Genomic DNA, 21652 nt, shown 5'->3' on the forward strand with positions numbered 1-21652 from the left:
GGGCCGACGGAGGGGGCGGGGCGGGCGGCCCTCACACAGCTGGCACGAAAATAAAGAGTGACATTACGTGAGTGGGAAGTGAGGTCTGCGCAGCGCGCATGTAGAGGCTCCGAGTGTGGGAAAAAGAAAAAAGAAAAAAAAAAAAGGTTATTTTTGTCAAATAAGCAGTCGTCTCTGTGAGGAGCGGTGGGCAGGATGCACAAGACACACAGCCCTGCGGGAAGGAGGCGGGGCATTCCCTCACGGTGTTCACGCACCGCGGGAGCCCTCCGCCATTTTCCTGCAGCCCCTGGGTGTCAGCCGTTGGCTGCTCTGGCCGCTGGCTGAGGGAAAGCTGCCGCGTGCCAGCGATTTTCCCCCTAGCCACCGTTCCCTTGAGCCCGGCAAAATTTCACAAGTCGTCCCCTTCTCTGAAACCCCACGCTCCTTCTCTGCGCTTTAAAATGGAGATGCGCGCTACCCTGTATCAGCCTTCAAGCCCTGGGGGTGGCAGGTGGCCCCAGGCACCAGAGGCCAGGGCCGCAAGCCACCTTGCAGTCAAATGGTGCTTGTCCTTAAGTCACTCTCAGTCCTAAGGTCGTCATACTTACTGTATGGCCTGAATACCGCCTCATGGGCCTCTGAGGGGAGCGGAGAGCAAAGGGGTTTCATATAGCACATCTCTTATTCGGGTCTCATGCGCAAGGCTGAATTTAATTCACAGTAAACAGAATGTTACAGACTTTGGAAGCAAAGCTGACGCTACTAGTTCTTCAATAAGTTAAGGCCTGTAAGGTAGTGTAACTTAATAGTATAAGGGCAAAAATAAGTTCTCATATGAAAAAATTAATAAAATCTGACAGCATAAATGTTAACATTTCAGCAAAGGCTACATCGTTTATGTGAAAACATTTCTGCTCTGATCTCACAGATGATAGAGGCACTGTCAGCGGTAATGCGATCATGACTACAAGGGTAATTAACTTGTAATTCCTTACCAAAACAGCAAACAATTGCACAGCTAGAAATGTGAGGAAATGACACCAAGTTTGATTGGAAAAGGAGGAAAAAGCAGAGCTGTGTGAAGATCCAATAGACGTTTCCCCTTGCGCTGTCCCCTGAGCTCAAGATGTATATAATGCAATGTTCTCAAACATGCTTAAAAATCTCTTGCCGGCAAGGCTGGCTCAGTAGCATGTTCACAAGCAGAAGATTATGTATGCTGGACAACTGTGGGTTTCAGTGGATACTGTAGCTCAAGTGCTACAGTAATCACAGTAATCACAATAATCAGTGGTAATATACAGCCTGGTTTTTATCAGGTGAACTGCTACTGAGCACAGACTGAAGGGGTATGTTCCCATGAAAACCCTCCCTAGCTGGGCCATTGGCCACTTTCTTCACCATAATTAGCTTTCCAGTTGTCTAGCATACACATACAGAGTGGGGATGTATGTATATGTGTAATAAGTGTATGCAACATTATGATTTCTAATTTTTTTCTAAATTCTGAATTTTAATATTTTTTCTAGAATCTGATCTTGATTCCAACTCAACCCCATTAGTAAAGCTTCTGCTAATTTAATAGAGAGAAGGACTTTGCCATTAAACATTTGCAAAGAACAGAACAGATATTTCCATTTAATTGTGCAGCAATGCTGTAAGCATGCATCCAGCCATTTGAGTTAGTTTCTGCAGGATGCATGTTTTGTGTATCCCACACACAATACTCTGCCTAGCACCACAGCCTTGGAAATCACACCTAGAGTCAATGACTGCACTCTGCAGGGTTTATTAATACCACCTCAGAAAGTGAGAGGGTGCTCTGGCTTTAGCGAGGGCTCTCTATAATTTTTCCAAGTACTTCAGATCCAGGAATCAACCTTCAGAGCCTTTTCTCAGTGTATGACATTCATCCTGGTGACACTCAAGTAGCACACTGCTGAAGGACAGCTGGGACACATCTATATTTGTTCCATTGCTCATTGCTGGCATGTCCCTATCTGAGCAAAGAGGCGCTCTAGGGTTACGGCAATAAGTCTTCCAACTGCAGTCATAGGAAAGTGGCAGGGAATTGCTTTCATGTGAATTAATTTTTACTAGGGGAAATAAATGTGAAGTTTGATGCCATCTGAGCTATCAGAAGAATTTATGACGTCTTAAGATAGAAGGCAAGTTTTTAGGTAGTAACATTCTTTGCTATATATTTTTGATAATTGATGGTCACGGACTTAAACATTCTTCACTGTAATTGTATCTGTGCCTGTAAACTGAGCAAACACTGAGCAATCATTTGAAAATCTTATTTAGGCAGCAGGGTTCCAGACAAGCTTAATTATGCTCATTTTAATTTATGTAATTTAATTTCATTTTTGTAGGAAAAATACTTGTTAATTCACTTTTCTAGTTAGTAGTAGCTTCTAAAGCAAGCCTTATTGTTATAATTATGGGGAAAAAAGTCTTTGTGGGAGCCAGACAACATTTTCTGGTATGTGTCAAGACCTTTTCTCTGTTTAATATGTTAGAATTTGCATGATTAATTTTATCACCTTTAGCATAAATAGTATTTCTGCCTAACTTCAGTGTTTTTGTCTATAGTAAGATATTGCTAGCTGTAGAATCCACACCCATGTCGGCAGTGCCAGGAGACAAACGGTGAACTTCTATGTGTGTTTTCTTACAGATCCGGTAGGCTGGACTGTTTTCAGTCATTGATATAAAACCAGAGTGGGAAGTTTCTTAGCATTTTTCACCAGTTTGAGAAGTTGCTGTCTAATAAGTCACTGACTGGGTTGACTTTGTTAGCTAAGTAATCCTCAGGAATATTAGTAAAATATTGATGTAATAAATTTGAGGTGATAGCAAGTACTCGAAACTACAAAGACCATAAAAAGTAGTTTGAAGGCAAAGCTTATGTGAAAGCTTCTGCACAAGCTCTGATAACCTTGATGTCTGACTGACCTTTTGGCTTTTTTTCTGTGAGAAAGTAGTTTTAAAGCTTTCATATGCTTCACTTAGCTAGGACTAGGTGTTACTATAGGTTCATTAATATTCAGCTGAAATCTTTCCATAAACTCTTCTGATTGTAAACTGCTGATAAAATTGACCTGAGTAGTTTTGTAGCCATGAATTTTTCGTGCTAGTGAGCAATGGAGGGCTGCGGGGACATTTCAGCTCTGACAGAGCACTGTCTCTGTACTAGCATTGTTTTATGTGCTGTTGTTAATACAGGCTGCTTGGAAGGAGTGGGCTTGGGGAGTCAGCGTTAAAATTGCCTTTGCACCTTTAATGTTGTCCCATGTGCATCTGCTTTATCATACAGCTTTGCATTTCACATCCACATGCCCTTTTCACACCTCCTTCAATGCACAGAATGGACAAAGTGTGCAAGCTCCAGGTCAGAGCGGACTTCTCTCAATTCAGGGGTCAATGACCTGCCTTGCTTCCTAGTGTATGCTTTATCATGGAGATCATCATCGATCTTTTTTCTGAGCTTCATTTATGTTAAAATACATATTTTCACAGCACCTGAGAACCCCCAAAGGGCAGTATTTTTCCCTGTTTTATAGAAAGGACCTGAGACCTGCACTTAGAATAATATTAAAGAAACCTCAAGTTCAGTATCAAGAATGGCAACTTGAAAAATCCAGAACAGGATTTTTCAGCGCATTTACTAGTGTGTTATGTAGCATCAGTGGTCACAAGAGAGGGCATTCTACAGTATGCCTGACTGACAGTTCAGAAAGAGCGCTTGACAGCAGCTGAAGGGTGAGCAGACTTCAAAGCAGGCCACCTCCAATTGTAAGGAACAGCACTAAGTCTGCCTGAAGCCCAGTCGCAGCGCTGAACTGAGGACAGGACTACTCCACAGTTGGGAAATCAGACATCAGGGTCACAGATGAGCCACTTGGAAAACATAGGATGCAGAACAGATACAGCGCTCTGCTGTGCTTTGCACAGACATGAGAAAAAACAAGCTTCTAGTGGTTTCACTTCAGAAGCTTCACTTAGGAAGCCTACCTCCCCATGCCTACCTCCAGGCCCTGAGCAGTCCTCAGCCAAACCTATTCTGTCTACATATTTTTAAGCAAGAAAAACTCATGTTTGATATCCGAGTATGTAGCTAAGGATCTTTCTTATCTTTTACAGGATTGAGACTCATCATCTCAAAAGCCTCACCAAGGATACCAATGTCATCCAGATCTGGCAGCGCAAGAGAGTATGAAACTAGTGACCGGTCACCCGCTCTTTCAGCTTTCCCACCAGTCCCAGAGTCTAGTGAGACTGAGGCTGAAGGCTTGATATTTTATCACATGGATCTTTATGGATCAAAAGAGAGGTTTGATATCTTTCCCGAAGAGCTAACTGGTCAAGAAGACAGATCTCTGGGGGATACGAGAAAGGAATCTGCATTGAGTAGCGAAAAATTTCAGCGCTCACAAGAAGCTGGATATGACTTGGAAAAGGAGGTTGCAGAGTTGGCTAAGATGTATGGACTTGATGAGGATAGAGAAAAAGAGCTTGAGCTTCTTGGAGGACATCTGGAGATGGTGGAGAGCAGATGGCCACCTGCTCGCACAGAAAAAGCAGGATCACATGGCTCCATATATAATGCATCAAAAAGCAGCTCTCCAATGAAAGACCAAAGTCAAAGCACAAAGCAACAGGGACTTCCTGGAGAGGCTTCTCAAGATGAAGAAGAGAACAAAGCCAGAGCAGAGGATAAGGCTGAGAGCCACATAGGCTCTGGAGAGGGGCTTAGCAGCAGTGGCATGTCGGATGAGTGGAACAGTCAGGCTGTCAGTGAGGAGGAAGCAGCAGATGTTTTTTGTTCTACCTGCAAGATGCCAATCCGAGCTTTTGACAAACTGTTTGGTGAGCACAAGGATCACGAGGTGTCTCAGCTCCCCAGTGCTGTGGAAAGTGAAAAGGTAAGAGTAATACAAGTGTACTGCAGTACCTCAGAAACAGTGTTCAGACATACTAAGAATCACACTGGGTGTTTTGGTAGGAGGAGATTCATAAAAACATGTGCAAGTTGGAAGAGCAGATTGCTCAGATGGAAAACTTTGCCAGTCACTTGGAGGAAATCTTCATCACTGTAGAGGTAAGGCATTTTTTCTTGGGCTAATTTTGTGGTACTGGGGTTAGAACAGTTTTGACAGACGTAGTGTTCAGTTATTAATTAGGTGAGTAATTATGGTAACAGAGCACAGAGTTACCCCGCGGTTTGCCTAGACTGAGGTACTCGGGAAAATTCATCCTAGTGAATTTTTTAAGTGGGCTAGTAAAACCACATTAAGCATTTGCACAGACACTTGCATTCAGAAATAGTGACCCCCCCAGTCAGGTTATCTTAGTTTTAAATGGACAAGGACCTGTGATCTAACTAGTCCATCCAGAATGTACCCCTTGTGTTCATTCGGTTTCATTTACAGAGGTGCCAGATACAGGCAAACCCTTGGACCAGCTGCATCGAGCTACAGCACTTCAAGTGTTGTGCTACTGGTCGGCTGATGTCAACTTGGCCCTGGGGGAAGGGGACCAGCTGGCAGCAAGTCAAACTGAAGCAGTAATTCAAGGCACCTACTGTCTTTTCTCTGCTGCATGTGGCACAGAAGGACATCGGTGCCTGAGCAGTGGGCAGCTGCTGGCAATAAAGCCATGCCTGCTTCTTAAATCTTCCTTCCTAATGCTTTCTCCAGCAGCGAGTGAGGATACTAGCATTAGCTGCTCATCTCCCCCCAGTGCAAATCCATGGATCCCACTGGGTTGCCATGGTTTCTGTCATGGAAGGATGTGCTTGACTGTGTTGGTAGAAACACTTGTGAGATTATGGCTAGGATATATCCCTAGTTGTGCTTCCTGGGCTTAGGTTGGAGACAGTTGCCTTCCATCATCGTTTTTATTATAATTTCTGATGCTCTTATGTCTGGAACCAAATCCAACATTCTCTTGTGCCTCAGTGGGGGTGAATGATTAGAATAAACCTCTAAAAATGCAAATTAGTCAAATTACAGCTTCTGTGTACTGGCATTGCCTCCCTGGCAAGGAGAATTTTAGGCAGACCTGAGTAAGATTTTTCTCTGGGTGACTTATGGATCAGGCCTGACACCAAGGAACAAACCCCCAACTGCCTTGCAGGAAAACTTCGGGAGGCAGGAGCAGAACTTTGAGGTGCATTACAATGATGCAGTGCAAGTGCTTGCTCGGAAGTATGAAGAACAGTTGGAAGCACTGGGGGAAGAGAAGAGGCAGAAGCTGGAAGCTTTATATGGGCAGCTGGTCAGTTGTGGGGAACATCTTGACACCTGCAAGGAGCTGACAGACGCAACCCAGGAGCTTTACCTGGAAAATGACAAAGCCAATTTTATGAAGGTAAAGAGCTTTAACTGGCAAGGCCCGTTCTAAATGCTCTGCTGCTTGCAGGTAGTCCCCAGCTGGGAAGTCCTAAGTGGCTTTATTGCTAGAGAGCATTTGGGGTGCTTGGTCCATGATGCTGTCACTGCTCCAGGTGCTTGGCATGGTGACATTGACTTAGTGGGGCAACAAAATGGGACCAAAATGCAGAAGCAGCAGCAGCAGCAGTTTGTAACTTGGACGCTCAATGATTTGTGAGTCTCACTGGGGTTCAGAGAGAAGATATCACTCTAAAAAGCTTATCTCAGGAAACTCTGGAAGCACTTAGTGTTCATTATCTCATGCAGGCTCAGCTCTCTTGCTCTATTCTGGGCTCACACCTGGCAGGCTGATGCAACCACTTTGGAAGGTGTTTCTTCTTCTTGCTCATTTTGTTGGAAAGTTCAGCTGAACAGGAGGCTCCAAACTAAATACATCAGGAGCTCCTGCAAAGTGATGGATGGATCCCACTGTTGAGGAGGTGTCAAGAAGTTATTTTTTTCTAGCAGGTAGAAAAATAATTGGGAAAAAAATGAGAATTTTCACTGCTGATGAGTGATTGCTCTAATCTGAGTTGTCCTGTGACTCAGCTAGATGGGAGCATTTCTATAGCACAGCCACAGTAACTTCTGAACTGGTCAGTAAACAAATCTAACACCTCCAGTCTGCTCCAATGGATCAGCTTGCTGTGTCACTCCAACCTGCTGAGTTCTTCAGATGAGCTGACTTTTCCCATTCCTCTGTATTTCCGGAATAACCTTATTTTCTCCTTAGCTCATAAAGAGTTTTACATCACCCTTACGAGCCATTATTCACCAAGAAGTGAATAGTTCTTGGTCATGAGCTCTCAGATGCTTAGGTTTCTCCAGGGACTGTATGTCTGTCTTCCAGTAATCTGCACTTCTCAGAGTCCCTCCAGTGCAGATAATTTCACTAAGTTTTTTCCTCAGCTGTTGTTGGTTTTTGTTTGTGAAGGATCTGTTGGCACTTGGGACAACTGAGGAAGGATACAGTCTAGAGCCTAGATGGGTAGACACTGGTCTGATATTGCACATTACCTTACTGTAAATTCAGCCAAGATCTGTCCATTTGAATGAACGGTTAGGTATGGCTTTGTTCTCAGAGGTGGGCGAGAGCCAGTTAGTTCACTCTAAGGGCTGCATTTGGGACAATTCATGTAAGACAGGTCAACAGCATGATGTAGTCGGACTCTGGACTAATGCAAGAAATGTATCTTTTCTGTCTTTAACACTCTCTCTTTTTTTCTACAGGCAGCAGTAACCATGGTTGACAGGTAGTATCACAGTCTGGGATTTTGTGTCACATTTCTTCCTGCTAATTGGACCTGTTATTGGAGACACTTGCATGTTCTGGACTCCGTTCAGGCACACAGATGTTATCTAAGCTACTATCTAGAGCTACTGAAATCTTTAGTATTTCTGGTTTAAACTGCAGCAGGAAAAGATGGTCTAAGAAGTTTAACACTCAAAACTAGTTTTGAGCCAATTTCAAAAAACCCAAAGGGAGAGTTAGAGCATGAATAAATCACTGTTTTCAGCTTAGTCATAAGGAACTAATTTCAGTGACTGAGAAACAGGATTGCTAAAGATCTTGAAAGAAGTGCTCTGGATACAAATCTGACTAAAACTGAGCTCCCTAAATAGATTAGTAACAGGCTTATTTATGCATTAATATAGAGGGGTAGAAAGTCAAGCTGTGGGAGCTCAAATCAGATACTGAAAGATCTTGGAGCAGTTGGAAGAAGCCTTAAGACACAGTAAACCAATTGCAAAAAATATACATTTAAATTGACTGTCATAGTTTGTGAAAACACAGAGAAAAGATACCCCTTTGTTTCAAATTTACAACACCTAGAACCATGAGGTCCTGAATTAGTAACAGTGTCATAAATTCAAAATAATGAAAGTCATAGAGTGAATAGCTTGCTTCCCACAGAGGGCTGCTGGGGAAACCTCACTCACCTGCTCAGTGGGAGCGCAGTGTGCAGCAGACAGCTCACTGCATGAGCAGGGCACAAAAAGTGTGGTCACTCAGTCCCCTCAGCATCCAGCTCTGTTTGGCATCTTGAAGCACTGATCTGGTGTATGGCCGTGTATCTCCAAGCAAAGGGCATGGGGAGGCTGAGCTTTGTACAACTATGAAAACATTATTTTAAGGAAATAGCTGTTATTTTAGAGTTTGTGCTTCTTTTCCTCTTACCAATAGGTATCATAGAAAGGTATCTCCAACACTATGGTACTTCCAATTAAACATATTTTTTTTCCTACGATTACAGGCTGGAAGAATTCTTAAAGAAAGAAGTGGATTTAGAGCTTTCAACACTGCCAGACTTTGAAGAGCGGGTCATAGATTTCTCTGAAGTTGAACAACTAATGAACTCCATTAATACTATTCCAGGTACTCTTCCTATCTGATCATTATTTCAGACCTATTTACATTTAATTAGGGATATGTATTAAGCAGAAGTCTATTACTTCTTTTAAAGGAGAACTGCAAAGGCAGAATTAGCTTCTCCCTAGTTTTCCCTTTAGATTTTTTTGTTTACCTATATATACAGAAACACTGGAAGCTATTTTGGGTTTGGTTTTTTTTTTCATTTTTTTTCAGTATAAAATTAACAGAACTGACAAGTTTGGCCTTCCCTGCTTTTGCTGGATGATTTCCTAGAAGACTCACAAAGACTACCCCCTTCCATTGAGGGGTCACACATGCTTAGTTGGTGATAACTTGTCCTACCTTGTAGTTGCTTGAACAAAGTAGAGAGGGACACCAGACTGCTTTAAACCTGCACAGCTTCTCTCGATAACCAGATTTCAGTGGCTTGTTCCTCTGCTATTTAGCAAACATTTTTTCTATTATCCACAGGAAACAGAGCAAAACCCAAACAAATTTATAATAATTAAAAAAATAAAAATACAAAAGATTTTAAATCTTTTCTGGCACACCACAAATGGTCAGAAAGAACAATATGCATTTTTTTATGCCCATACATTGTGTTTTCCTAAAGTAAAATAGCATTTGCTACTTGTTTTCTTGTGCTGCTGACCCCATGTTGTACAGCTTTTCCCTCATCTGTCTTCCTCCAGAGGCTCCTCAGCCCCTCGGCTAGTCCACAGCAATGCAGTGCGTGTCAGATGTTGCTCCTGCAGGGCTGTACTAGCTTGCTGGGGAACTGCAGCCCTCAGAGGCAGGGGAGGTCAAGTTTACAGAGAAGGGTTAGGCTGAGGCTTACGTATTTTGTTGTTTTGATTTTGATTTGAAGCAAGACTAGTACATACACCAGTGACCTGATTATTATCTGCAACTATTTACAGGGTCACCTCCTAACTTTTCGCCATGTGGGAAGAATATGACCCTATTCAATGCCTAGGCTTTGTGCAAACACCTTTGTGAGAGGAGAGGTGTTTGCCTGTGAACAACATACCATGCTTATACATTCAAAAACTGACCCATTTTCCCCTCTGCAGCTCCTTGTGCCCCTGTGATAAATCCCCAGGCTCCCAATACAGCAACTGGCACCTCACTGAGAGTTTGCTGGGGCCTCTTCTCAGATGATACTGTTGAGTGCTACCAACTGTGCTATAAACCAGTGAGCAACGAGAGGCACAGTGATGAACAAGCAGGTAAGGAGGCCTGGACCCAAGGGGACACCTCAGCCCTCCACTGGCAAAACCATCTGGTTCCAAACTGCCTCTAGACTTGCTGTGGCAACCAGTGCACTTTTTGTGCACTCTCTCTGCCACCACATTTCCTGCTTCTGGCTTTGTCACGCTTCCCCAGCCAGGTCTGCCATGCTGCCAGCTGCAGCAGCACCCATCACAGGAGCAAAGACAGGACGGGGCAGCAGCTGGGATAGCAGGAATGGGAAGGGGACAGAGTCAGGTCTCAACAGTAGCATTTCTTTTCCTGGAAGGCGGGCAGTGCGTTAGATACACATGCGCTGCATCCACTGCAAAGCACGGTATTTTTAGAGAGCAAATCATCATGTTATCGGCACGCCCACTGAAACCCCCACAGTCATTTTACAGTTTATCTCAGTACTAATAATAGGCTGTAACTCCCCATCACCCACATGCACAAAATAGAACCACAGAACCATCCTAAAATGTCCCAGCCTTGTGACAAAACTGCCTTTGCTAATAATATCCTTTTACTGAAAACACCCACTTCTGAAGTGACTTGCTGGAGTCACTTCTCCAGCAAAAGTGGGAGCCAGTAGAGTGCCAAATGGCCAGTTCAGAAAGAAAAGCAGAACCTATCTAAATTTTGTAAGATGAAGAATGAGAAATGAGTAGGGAAATAGCTTCAGCTCTTGTTCCACTGCTGGGATGAACTGACCAGACAGCATCCCTGGATTGGGAACGTGCAGTGTCTTTTTAGAAAAAATTCAGTGACAGGTGGGTGACCTTTTTTTCTGGTTTGTTTTTTTTTCTGAGTGGTGTGGCTCCTTCAGAAGCTGATGCATTATCTGATTTATGCCTCCTTAGGGGAAGGCATGGTAAAACAGCCTGACAGCTAATCAAAGGGTATGGAGCACAAGGAGCTCTCTTGAACTCAGTACACAAAACAATGTGCCTCAACTCCATTATTTGAGGCAGCTTTGGGGAAGAGTGGGTAACTGTGTAAAGGCACTGTAAATGCTTTGTTGTTTTCATTTCAGAGCATACGCTAAAAGTCAAAGAAACATACTGCACCATTACTAATCTGTTGCCGAATACACAGTATGAATTTTGGGTCAGTGCTTTAAATGCCTCTGGTATCAGTCCACCAAGTGAAAAAGCAGTTTATGTAACAGGTAAAAATATTTTATTCATACAGCTATGTGACCTTCATAGTGAAATTCACAGTCATCTCTGAATTTTATGCCAGTAATGCTTTCTGGGCGTTTTGTTTCTTCTGATGTAAGTCTACTGACTGCACAGGAATTTCTTACTTTTCTTTGGAGAGCCTATCAGGCCAATTGTCCCTGTTTTAGAGTTGAAGAAACAGAAGCACAGAGACAAAATAAATTATTTAAATGCAAGCATGTAGAAGAGCTGGGAATAAGGCTCAAGTCTCCCAGTTCTGCCAGGTGGATGCCAGCCCTCCTTTTATTGGCCTGTAGGTATTTTGTGGATTCACCTGCAATGCTGCCCTTTGTAACTGCAGTTCAGACAAGCATATTTTGTGAAATCCTGACATCAAATTGAGCAAGTCAGAGTGAGACTTTCAAGCACTCGTTCCAGATGTCTTTGACATCTTAGAGCAGAGAAGAGATGCACCTTTATGACAAAGATAAAACCAATGATAGAAAGAAGATGGTTGTGTAATCAGTCCCTATCTGTGTTACTGCTCTGATTAATTCTCTTGGGACCTTTATAGTCCAAATTAAGTCTTTGAATAGTACTGTTAATCACTGTGCCTGCTCTTTACTGTCCATTGGGGAAGCAGGTTTCTTTAAATATATAGTATTAGTAAACAACTCTGTTCTATTTTATAAGTCTTCAAAGCACGTGTGTTGCAAACGTCTTCAAGCAACAGCTTAGAATTGTTCTTTTGCTTACTTTTTAGCTCCTTCACCACCTACCATAAAGAATAAAAAGATCCGAAGCTGTGAAAATGCAGCACTGGTGTGCTGGGAATCTAGAGACATTAACCCTGTTGACTCCTACACGGTTGAATTGTCCAAGCTGACAGATGAAGAAAATGGTGATACTATTACTGAGTGAGTCACTATTCTACCAAGTCCATGACCTGTAGAGTTGAAACCATTTCAAGTCATGTGGCATCAGATAGCACTAAGAAAGGACTCATGACCCTTTGGTGAATTCACCTTTATAAACATTTCTCTTAGTAAAATTAATTGTATAAATGTTAATGGAAAATGACTATACAGTGTATGGGAGAAGGGCAGAAGCAAATGTAAAAATCTGCATAGTCTGTCACAGACTCTTGCCCCTGCTACTGACAACTGTACAAGTAAAGTGTTGTTGATGGCTTAAAAGAGAAGCTGATCATGTAATTTCTTCTTTGTTGTTCAGAAAAATTATCTCAAAGGCCTACCTTTGTTCTCTACCCTATCGTTTTCCATGGATTTATTTTCTGTAGATCTATTGTTGGGATTCCTAACTGTGAAGTCCTAATTCACCTCCAGCCAACACAAAGCTATCGCATCTGCATTAGAGCCCTAAACCTGGGTGGTTCCAGTGAAAGAAGTGAACCTGTCCTGATACACACCACAGGTACTGTACAGCTCAAAACAACTCTAGCAGCCTATTGTAGCATCTATTTTCTCAACAGAAAGATTTCTGCTGGTTTCAGTGGCCTCTGGATCAGATCCTAATCTCTTACATCTAATTACACACCTGGTAACCTTTTAGGAATGAAAAAAGCACTTTTTGTAACAATAAGTGCATTGCTTTAGCTCTGTAATTTAAAATTATTTCTGTCCAGTACATTTGATACTTGAAAGTTACTAATTTCTAAACATTTTAAAAGACAATATCAACCCAGCGCCCCCAGATGTTGCCAGCTTGCCAAGTATTGACAAACCAATGAAGCAAGTTGTAGTGTGGTTTTACTTTACTTCAGAGATTACCTTGTAACGATGCTGCTGCTGGAAAGTATGGCTGAAACAGTCAGGAATTTCCAGAGTCATTTGGATATGTAAACTCTTCCTCTGTATATATTAGAATGTCTCCAGTTTGCCTGGGGAAGCTCTGAAGGCTGGTTCCCTTTATTCATCAGGAAAAAGGCAGTCCAACTTTCAGCTGGAAGCTTTGCTTTTAGTAACTAACATAGCATTATCATCTCTGCTCTCCGTGTCACACTGGCCAGGGATTAACCTTTTCCCCCAAAGGGAAGCTGGCAGCCTTTTCCCCTCCCAGCCATCTAATCAAAGCTCATTTTAGTGAGTTTTAGGTAGACACCTGTTTTCATCTTCACCACTGCTATAATGATGCTGCAAATTCACTCGGGTGTCTCAAACCGCCCACATCACTCTCGGATGCATTCACACCATACCTGTGTCTCTTCTGCCCTTACATTCTGTGACAGATTTGCAAATTGTTCTTATTCAGCAAGCTGACCACACCCCCATTAATCTGCGAAAGGCTATGTTTCAGTAAGAAACCTGTCTGCTATGCATCAGTGCCACCACAGAAAAGAAATGGTCATTCTTAAATCCCTGGAGAGGAAGACTGTCATTGTGTTACCATTGTCTGTGTGTATTTCAGCTGCTTAAATCAAACTCAATATTTGAAATTGCCAATTCTGCTTGCACAGCATGTGTTTGTTTTCAGCAGCACATGCCTGTAATTGTCCCATCATTGTTTGTATTGTATTTGCATTGAAGTAACTTGCAGTTTGATTATAATGATTTCATTTGGGATTAGCATGGAGAGATTTATCTTTTCTGAGTCTACATTATGCAAACAGCTGATGCAAATTGATCTGTCAGCTGCAAGCGCTCACCTCCAACACTGGAAATGACCTTTGATTCTTACTTACTGGCGTGGATACACAAACACCAACTACAAACAGCAGCTGTGACGCACATGGCTGCTCATCAGAGTGCAGTGCATCAGACCTGCTTTGTGAAGTCTTCAAAGGGAGAAAGGCAGAAGTACTTTTATCCTGGGCTGGCTTAGCTGACTTACCTCTCTGAGGGCTGATGTGATGAGGAGGTGCTGAAGCATGAGGGATGCTGCATGTGGCACCTTTGTAGAGATCCCTTCTCTTCAAACTGTGGTCAGCATTTATATGGAAGAGTGAGGCCATGGAGAGGCCTTTAAACCCCCCTTCTCCTTTCAGTGATTAAAAATAGATCACTTCAGCTCTGACGAAGATGACTTGAAACCGGACAGTCCATTCCAGGGAGGACCCCTCATCTTTGAATAGCTACTTCCTGTGCAATGCCTGCAGCTTTGAGCCCTGGCTGGGTTCAAAACCAGGTTAAGGCCCCTTTTCTGCTTTTCACAAGGCTGTAACTAAACAGTGTTAAGCTGTAAAACACCCATTTATTTGAAAAACTCCAAATGGACAACCTTGTCCTCTCAATGTCAGCCACAGATTCCTTCCAAAGCACTGGTTAATCTTTTTGTGGATCCAAACATTTCACCGCACACTTGCTGCAAACCCAAATTCCATAAGGAGTTGCTGGAGTTACCCTCAGGCATTCTCTCTTGCAGGCACCTACTTCTGCCTTAATGAGGACACAGCCCATCCTTTACTGGCAATTCTAGATGATGGATTTACAATTGCATGCGATGAACTGGAAAACCCAGAGTGTGATCTGCCTGTCTATGATAACAGCTTTACGAGGTACATGGAAGAATTTCAGTTGCAACTAACTAATGCATGTGGTTTGTGGCTGGTATGCCCATGACACACCCTTACCTTGAATTTAAATCCACTAAAAAGGTTTACTAGTATTGCAGCTCTCCTCACCTTTAAGCCAGGCACCGACCAAGTAAAACTTCCAGAATGTATGTGTGTGTATAATGTATAGTGTTTTTTTCTGTCTTGGTTTTTGCATAAGTGACTATGGTTGTCTTCAGTTTTAGACACTGCAAACATCTTTGTTGGTCATTCTAAAATACAGATTACTCATCTTTTAGAAAATCAGATTTACTTTAAGGTATTTCAAGTTGGGCTCCTAAGATAACTATTCAGTTTGAAATGGTAGGCTTTCCCCATGGTTCCTTGGAGAGTAAAACTCCATATCAATTTACCCAAGCCCCATAGTTTCACTGGGGTTTTCGTTCCTGAGCACCATTACTGAACTCCCTGTGGCTTGCTGCTCTTTTCTGAGAATTTCTAGGGTAACTAATACATATTATCTACAACATCTCCCTTTGCATGATGTGTGCACCAACTTCTATTAAATTCCAAAACTTTCCTCCCGTTTAGTTCTTTACAGAGCCCCAAAACCGCAGAAAGATGTCACAAGAAAATAAATAAATCAAACCCCATATACTTTTAATACAGCACTAGTGGGATTTAAAAAAAAAAAAAAAAAGGAAAGGCATAATTATTAGGTTCTCTCTTAATTACACTGATCCAGCACTTGCACACTTCCAGGACTTGAGGAGCTGCTCCTCTCTGCTGGCTGTTGCTCCCTCTCTCCTGCCCCTTCCTCTGCAAGCTGCCAACATGATAAAGCCTTGCGCAAAATGTGCAGGAGTCTCTGCCCATCCTTCCTTGGTCTTGGTTTCACATGTGGAGATTTGGCAGCTGTTTTTATATAGCTCTGTCCAATGGAAACCACCAAACACTCATCTTATGTAAAACTTGTTCACTACAGCAACTGCTACAGAATGGGCAAAAAAATCTCTTGGTGCTTTGGCCACCTGACTCTCTTTGAAAAAAGCTTCTGTAGTTCAAAGCACAGCTGGTCTGTTTGGGGTTTTTTTTAAATAGATGCCAGGAAGTGTCTAATGGGGCTTTCAGCAGCTCCCATTGATTTTGTGAGTTTAAATCTCTCTCTCTCTAGCTGCTCTTTGGAACTTAAGCATCACTTCAAAATTAATGCAAGTTCATAAAGAGGATTACAGATGCAGCCAGCCACAATTATGTCCAAACCTGCTTACACATGTTGGACACACTGAGCTAAATTTGAACAGGTATTTAAGTGCAAAAGCAAATGCTAAGGAAAGGAGAGGGATCTGAATACTTACCTCTTGCTGAAAGATCTAGCTGATACTATTTGGGCCTACAGATCCTACTTTCAAAAAAGAATTAGGCCCTTTGCCACTGAAATGAGAGACTTAGCTTGCTGTGTTTCCAGTCAGAACCACAGAAACAGCATATAACCAGGACAGGCATCTGCAGACACAGAATAATACAAGCCCTTAATAACTTAGTCCCTCCATGGAAATGCAGTGTTACTAGAGGGCTCGGTAGAAAACAGGCAGGAGATAGATGATTCTCTTCATTAAAGTCATCATGGTAAGCCTAAATGGGATTTCATCCCACTTCTACAGGGTGCTTTTATGTTTCACATAAACAGCCAGAGCTGGCACTCATCTCATTCTGAACTCTAAGGCTGAGTTTTTGATGCCACTGTGAACTTTCAGAAGCCTCTTTCATGCCAAGATACTGTGAAAAAAAAAAAAGAAAAAGCTCCCAAGCTGAAATTACTAACACACATACTACAAGGAAATTACATCGCAAACTCTTCTTTCTGAGGTTTGATCTCTGAAACGCTAATGTGTTTCCTAACCACAGCAGCTCCTACAGTCTGACTCAGGTTTGCCTTGGTGGCTTTGCAACACTCATTACTATGGTAATATTTTGTTCACAGATGTTTACCCATCCATTCTGCATCATTCCTTTTCCTTCTCAAGCTGTAGCAACACAGTCCTGATTTTAGCAGCCTTTAAGCTATTCCCAAGACATCTACATGCACTTGCAAGAACTGTACATTTGCTTTAAGTGATTGCTGCTGAGGTGGCACAGAGTACAGCTATCTTGCTGTGCATGCCCATCCTTACATGTCAGGCCCTCTGAATGCTGAGTGCAGCTCTTTCTCAGCATTACCTAGAGGTAGAGGAGCTCATAGTGTCTGCCAGCAACATCCTTTGCCTTTGTGATTTACAACTTTAGATGACCCGACCATAGAAACATACTGGTTGTGTGTGACTCCCCATCCAAAACTGAAGGTGTGTTTTGAAACCTGCTACCCCTGTGATGCAGCAAAGACAGCTAATACACCATGTACTTTTCCTGAGGAAAAGCTGGGGTGTAGTCTTACAAGATTCATGTTGCCATCTTAAATCAAGTTAGGGTGTTTCAGAAGCATTGGCATGGGTTATTTTGCCCAACTTTCTTGCTTCAGAACCTGATTTTTTGCAGACTTGCATCTTCAAAGCACCCAGTTCCTCTAACTCTGAGACTCTGCCTGTAAGTCAAGCTGAAGGGTCTCTCTGTGGTATATTGTCTTTGTCTCTCCTACACATCTTTTTGAAGAGTTATCTTCTACATGGTTCCTATCATAAAGGCTAGGAATGACAGTCTACTGTTAAAACTTTTCATGGCCCAGGTACCTAAGCATATTCTAAGCTCTTCTACTGTGTTCAGTTCTTGCTCGTCTCTCCAAACACAGCATAGTTAGGTCTCCTCCTCCCCATCTGCCCCAGGAGTTTCATGCTGTTACAGTGCTCAATTCCTAGTGGTGAGTGACATTTAAAGCCCTGGGCTGTTTGGGAAGAAAACAGAAAATCTGTAGCCATTTTCCCCTGCTATACTGGGGTTCACCAGGGCACCCTCTTTTCTAGCAAGTAATAACTTTCCCGGAAAACCCAGGCAGCATAGGATGTTGTTCTCCCCTATTCCTGAAAGTGCCCAGGGCACTTATTTATACAAAGTTACTCACAGGTAAAAACAGGGTAGGTGTCACAAAGAAACCTGCAGGTTCTGTGTCAGGTCCTCAGCACATGGACTTTGCTGCAGTCAAAAATCCATGCTGCATGCACTACTAAGGAGACAGCAAAAGTGGCTTTTGTTTATTGGTATGTAATGTCCAGGTACATTACATACCTAAAGATTGTAAATAGCATTGCAGAGAGTCCCTGCCAAAGCACATATTCCTGTCTCTCTCCCACAGGTGTATTGGGATCCTGGGCAGTCTGATCCCATTTCCAGGAAAACATTACTGGGAGGTGGAAGTTGAGGAAGATACAGAGTACAGAATCGGCGTGGCTTTTGAAAACACTCCGAGACATGGTTATCTGGGGGCAAACAACTCATCCTGGTGCATGAGGCATATCATCACACCTTCAAGGTAAGGGCTGTGGAGGCTACAGGTCTCCTACAGGAACACATCCTACCTGTACACCTGCAGGCAGAGCAGCAGAGAGCTCCTGCTTGCAGGGGGCAGCCAGAGGTTTTATATCAAAGCTCAGACCAAGCACTTAACCAGGGGCCTCTGACCTTCCACCGTTGGCACTGTGAACTGGTGTTGTAAGGATACTGGAACCTTAAAGCAAATTCTTCTACTTAATGACATTCTCATGTTGAAATAGGCAGTTCCAGAACAATTCTGGATAAAATCTGCATTACAGAAGTTAGCTGTAAAGGCCTTGTTTTAGGTCACTGAAACCCAGGTGGGAAGACAGAGAGTAATAGATCCACGTAACCTAGAAACTACATATCTGGCAAAACCCAGATGCATGCAACTGTTTTTGATCTCTTTCCTACCTATGGAGGAAACTAAAAGCCATATCTGCATGCAGAAATGCCAGCTCCCCGTATGCCTCAGCTGAACCTGCTGGCTCTCCCCCTGATGCTATTATTTTAGCATCATTGCCTTTGACTCCCATGTGAGATTCGGGCACTCTGTGAAGCACCCAGGAGCAAGAAAACAAGTCACACCCCCAGGCATCCCTGAGTATTTCCTACTGTCTGCCTGAAGGGCTCACCGCTCAGCCTGCAGGAGTTGCCAGGGTGCTGCTGGGTCCCCTTGAACAGGGTGCCTGGACACCACCTGAGTGCCCTCAGCATGCACAGTCAGTAAATGGTAAGGATGGCATTGCATGGACCCAAATCTGCATGTCCTCTTCCTGCTGGTACGCAGGGAGGTTTTACATGCAGCTCAGTTGGCTGGAGCACACCCTCCTCCCCAGGCGCCTGCTGCTCTTGGCTCCCCAGCAGTTGGCCTGCTGCATAGCCAGAATCCTTAGCAGTGCTGGCATTCGCCTCCCACAGAGCAAGAAACGCTGCTTAATGAGGGAGACCAAACCCACTAAAGCTAATGACTCTCCCATACCCTGCAGACAGGCTAATTTGACTTCCTTGCTATATTAAGCTAAGAGGTATACTGAGGTTTGTTCTCATTCTTCTGGAGCAATGAGTACGGACTTCAGAGAGAAAAGGGAGCGGAGCCATTGCTCAGTTTGACTCACTGCCATACCCATTTCTGCAGGGAAATTTTCTCAGGTTTGAGTGGTGTGGGTGGAGAAGGTGGTTAGTGAAGAAGCTGGCCCTTACAAAATGCCAGATAACTCACTTCAGCTGAATAAATCTTCTCATTTCTGCTCAGAAAGGCACATGTTCCCATAGAAGTCTCATATTTTTGGTTGCAGCGTGCCACACTAGGGAGAGCTGTTTGAGTAACTGTCAAATGACCTCAACATTACTCGAACAGCGACTACACGGAGAAGAGGGCTACCCTCATGACAAAGCTGCTTATGTACAGAGCACCTTCCTGGCCTCCAATAATCCAGTCCAGGAATCACAATTAAAAGACATCACCCTCTAGAAGATGAGCATGAAGAGTGGAACTTCCCCATCAGCACCGCCCTGGCTGAGCAGGGAAGTCTTGTAGGAAATGCAGCCAGAAACATCATTTAGAGAGCGGGGTTTGAAAAATTATGTCCAATAGTCTGGAGGATGCCTAGCCACACTGTGAGTCAGGCAGCCTCTGCCCAAGGGATTACGCTCCCTCGCTGCTGCTGCTGTGAGCGTGGGCGTGAGCAGTTCCCATAACGTTGGCAGGAAAGATGGCTCAGTACCACAGACCCTCGGGGAGCAATTGTGCAGCATGGCAGGGCCAGGAAGGACAGGACTGAGTCATCACACCAACTGCCTCGGCAGCGCCTACAGCTGTATAGCAGCAAGGCTGAGGAGCTGACAAGCGTTGTTCCGAGACAAGCCTAACTGGCCTAACAGAGCACAGCTCCTTCATGGAGGGACTACTTCAGGTTAAACCTAGTGGCAAGGGTGCACCCTCTGATTTACAGGGAACCCACACTGTGCTCTGAGACACGGAAAAAAACGGAAACCCCATGTTGTGCTCTGGCCTGTCCATATCTAAGGGCTACCACCCAACTATTCGCAGACAGACTGGGATATGAAACAGGAGGCCTGTTACGCAGGTTACACAGGCAGGTCTGAGCACTGTGGGATAAGGCTGCAGAAGCGCAGAGCACACCACTCCTCGGCAAACACAGCCATTGCTCAGCAAAGTAGATGGGACTGGGGCAGTAACCACAGGGCACGCAGGAGGGATGGGACTGTGAAGCAGGAAGCATACCCTGGAACACACCTATGTGCACAAAGCACTTCCCTTTGAGAGCAGCCAGGGTACCCTCAAGTTTTTTGTCTGTTTCTTACCTACAGGCACAAGTACGAATTCCTGCACAGCGGGATGACACCAGACATCAGAATTACTACCCCCCCGAGAAGGATTGGCATCCTGCTGGACTATGAGAACTGCAGACTGTCATTTTTCAATGCAGATATTGCCCAGCACCTTTATGCATTCAACTCACATTTCCAGCATTACGTCCACCCTTGCTTTGCTTTGGAAACACCTGGTATCTTACGGATACATACTGGAATTGCAATACCCCCATGGACTGCCCTCCCATAACCTGTGTTCTGCAGCTCCCACATCTACATGTAACCTGCATTGAGCAATGCCCTCTTTCAGCATTAACTGCTCCATCACACTCCCTACAAACCAGCTCTCTCCCAAGACAGATAGCAAAGCAACCCTGACCCAAACCAGCCACCGGGCCCGAGCCCTTACGACAGTTTCTGTCCTCTTAGGCAGGATCTTAGGAGAAAACCATCATGGTCACAAGATCCATCAGCATCCCAGAATTCTCCAGTTAGAAATAGAGACCATCCTTCTCAGAGGTGACACTGTCACCAAGCAGCAGTGGCAGCTGGATCACTGGTTCCCCCAGTACCCATTTGAGGCCTAGGGAACTCCCCTGTTCCAGAGCGATCATTAATTCCACTCTTCTGCCTGCTGAAGAGCCAAAAATTCAAAGAAAAACAAAAATAGCAAAAGGCATAATCACTGTACAGCTGCTAGACAGAGCTGAAAACACTCCAACCATGAAGATGATCTCACAATCAAGTATTCTTGTTGCTACATGAAGTCTGTGACACAAGATAATCAAATACGCCTCTCTTGTGTGTGAACTGTTAGCGCTTACCATACACAGTGAGGCTTTCTGAAATACCCAAGCATGCACTACAGTCTCAAATATTAAAAGACATTTTTACAGAATGCCCATGCTTTTCATTCATTCATCCAGGGAAAAAACAAAAAAAGCCAACCGAGGCCTTTTGCAGTGCTTGATTGCCCCTATAGAGAAACTGAAAACATCATTTTTAGCTCGTTCTTTTTGGCCATGCTCACCTCCACTTGGGTATATCCTCCCCACCTACAGATCTGTTGGCCCAGCATTCCACTGAAATGTCCTTGTTTAGGCTTCATTTCCAGGCACTACACCATCAGGCACTGCCTGTCAAGCAGGTTTGC

The 21652-nt window shown here is 43.8% G+C and overlaps 1 protein-coding gene across 4 annotated transcripts; it reads left to right on the forward strand.

The window, feature by feature from the left end:
* Positions 1 to 1654: 1654 nt before the first annotated feature.
* FSD2 (fibronectin type III and SPRY domain containing 2) lies at positions 1655 to 21397 on the forward strand. Of its 4 annotated transcripts, none has more exons than XM_052807994.1 (13): positions 1657 to 2162; positions 4129 to 4910; positions 4991 to 5086; positions 6124 to 6357; positions 7650 to 7672; positions 8675 to 8796; positions 9867 to 10022; positions 11060 to 11194; positions 11950 to 12103; positions 12487 to 12620; positions 14568 to 14700; positions 17984 to 18160; positions 20497 to 21397. In XM_052807994.1, the coding sequence occupies exons 2-13, from the start codon at positions 4170 to 4172 to the stop codon at positions 20747 to 20749; spliced, it is 2358 nt and encodes a 785-aa protein (XP_052663954.1). In that variant the 5' UTR covers positions 1657 to 2162; positions 4129 to 4169; the 3' UTR covers positions 20750 to 21397. The 4 variants fall into 4 exon arrangements, with proteins under 4 accessions (XP_052663955.1, XP_052663954.1, XP_052663952.1 ...); XM_052807992.1 differs by having other exon boundaries at positions 1658 to 2467; XM_052807993.1 differs by having other exon boundaries at positions 1658 to 2150.
* The last annotated feature ends 255 nt before the right edge of the window (positions 21398 to 21652 follow it).

This window comes from Harpia harpyja, chromosome 14 (assembly GCF_026419915.1).
Source record: "Harpia harpyja isolate bHarHar1 chromosome 14, bHarHar1 primary haplotype, whole genome shotgun sequence".
Lineage (NCBI taxonomy): Eukaryota > Metazoa > Chordata > Aves > Accipitriformes > Accipitridae > Harpia > Harpia harpyja.

Excerpts from the sequence above, each read along its gene's own strand:
- FSD2 (XM_052807994.1), top strand. The coding sequence starts at position 4,170 with ATGTCATCCAGATCTGGCAGCGCAAGAGAGTATGAAACTAGTGACCGG. Across the intron at positions 8,797-9,866 it reads CTCCATTAATACTATTCCAG|CTCCTTGTGCCCCTGTGATA; the intron begins GTACTCTTCCTA and ends TCCCCTCTGCAG. Across the intron at positions 14,701-17,983 it reads TATGATAACAGCTTTACGAG|GTGTATTGGGATCCTGGGCA; the intron begins GTACATGGAAGA and ends TCTCTCCCACAG.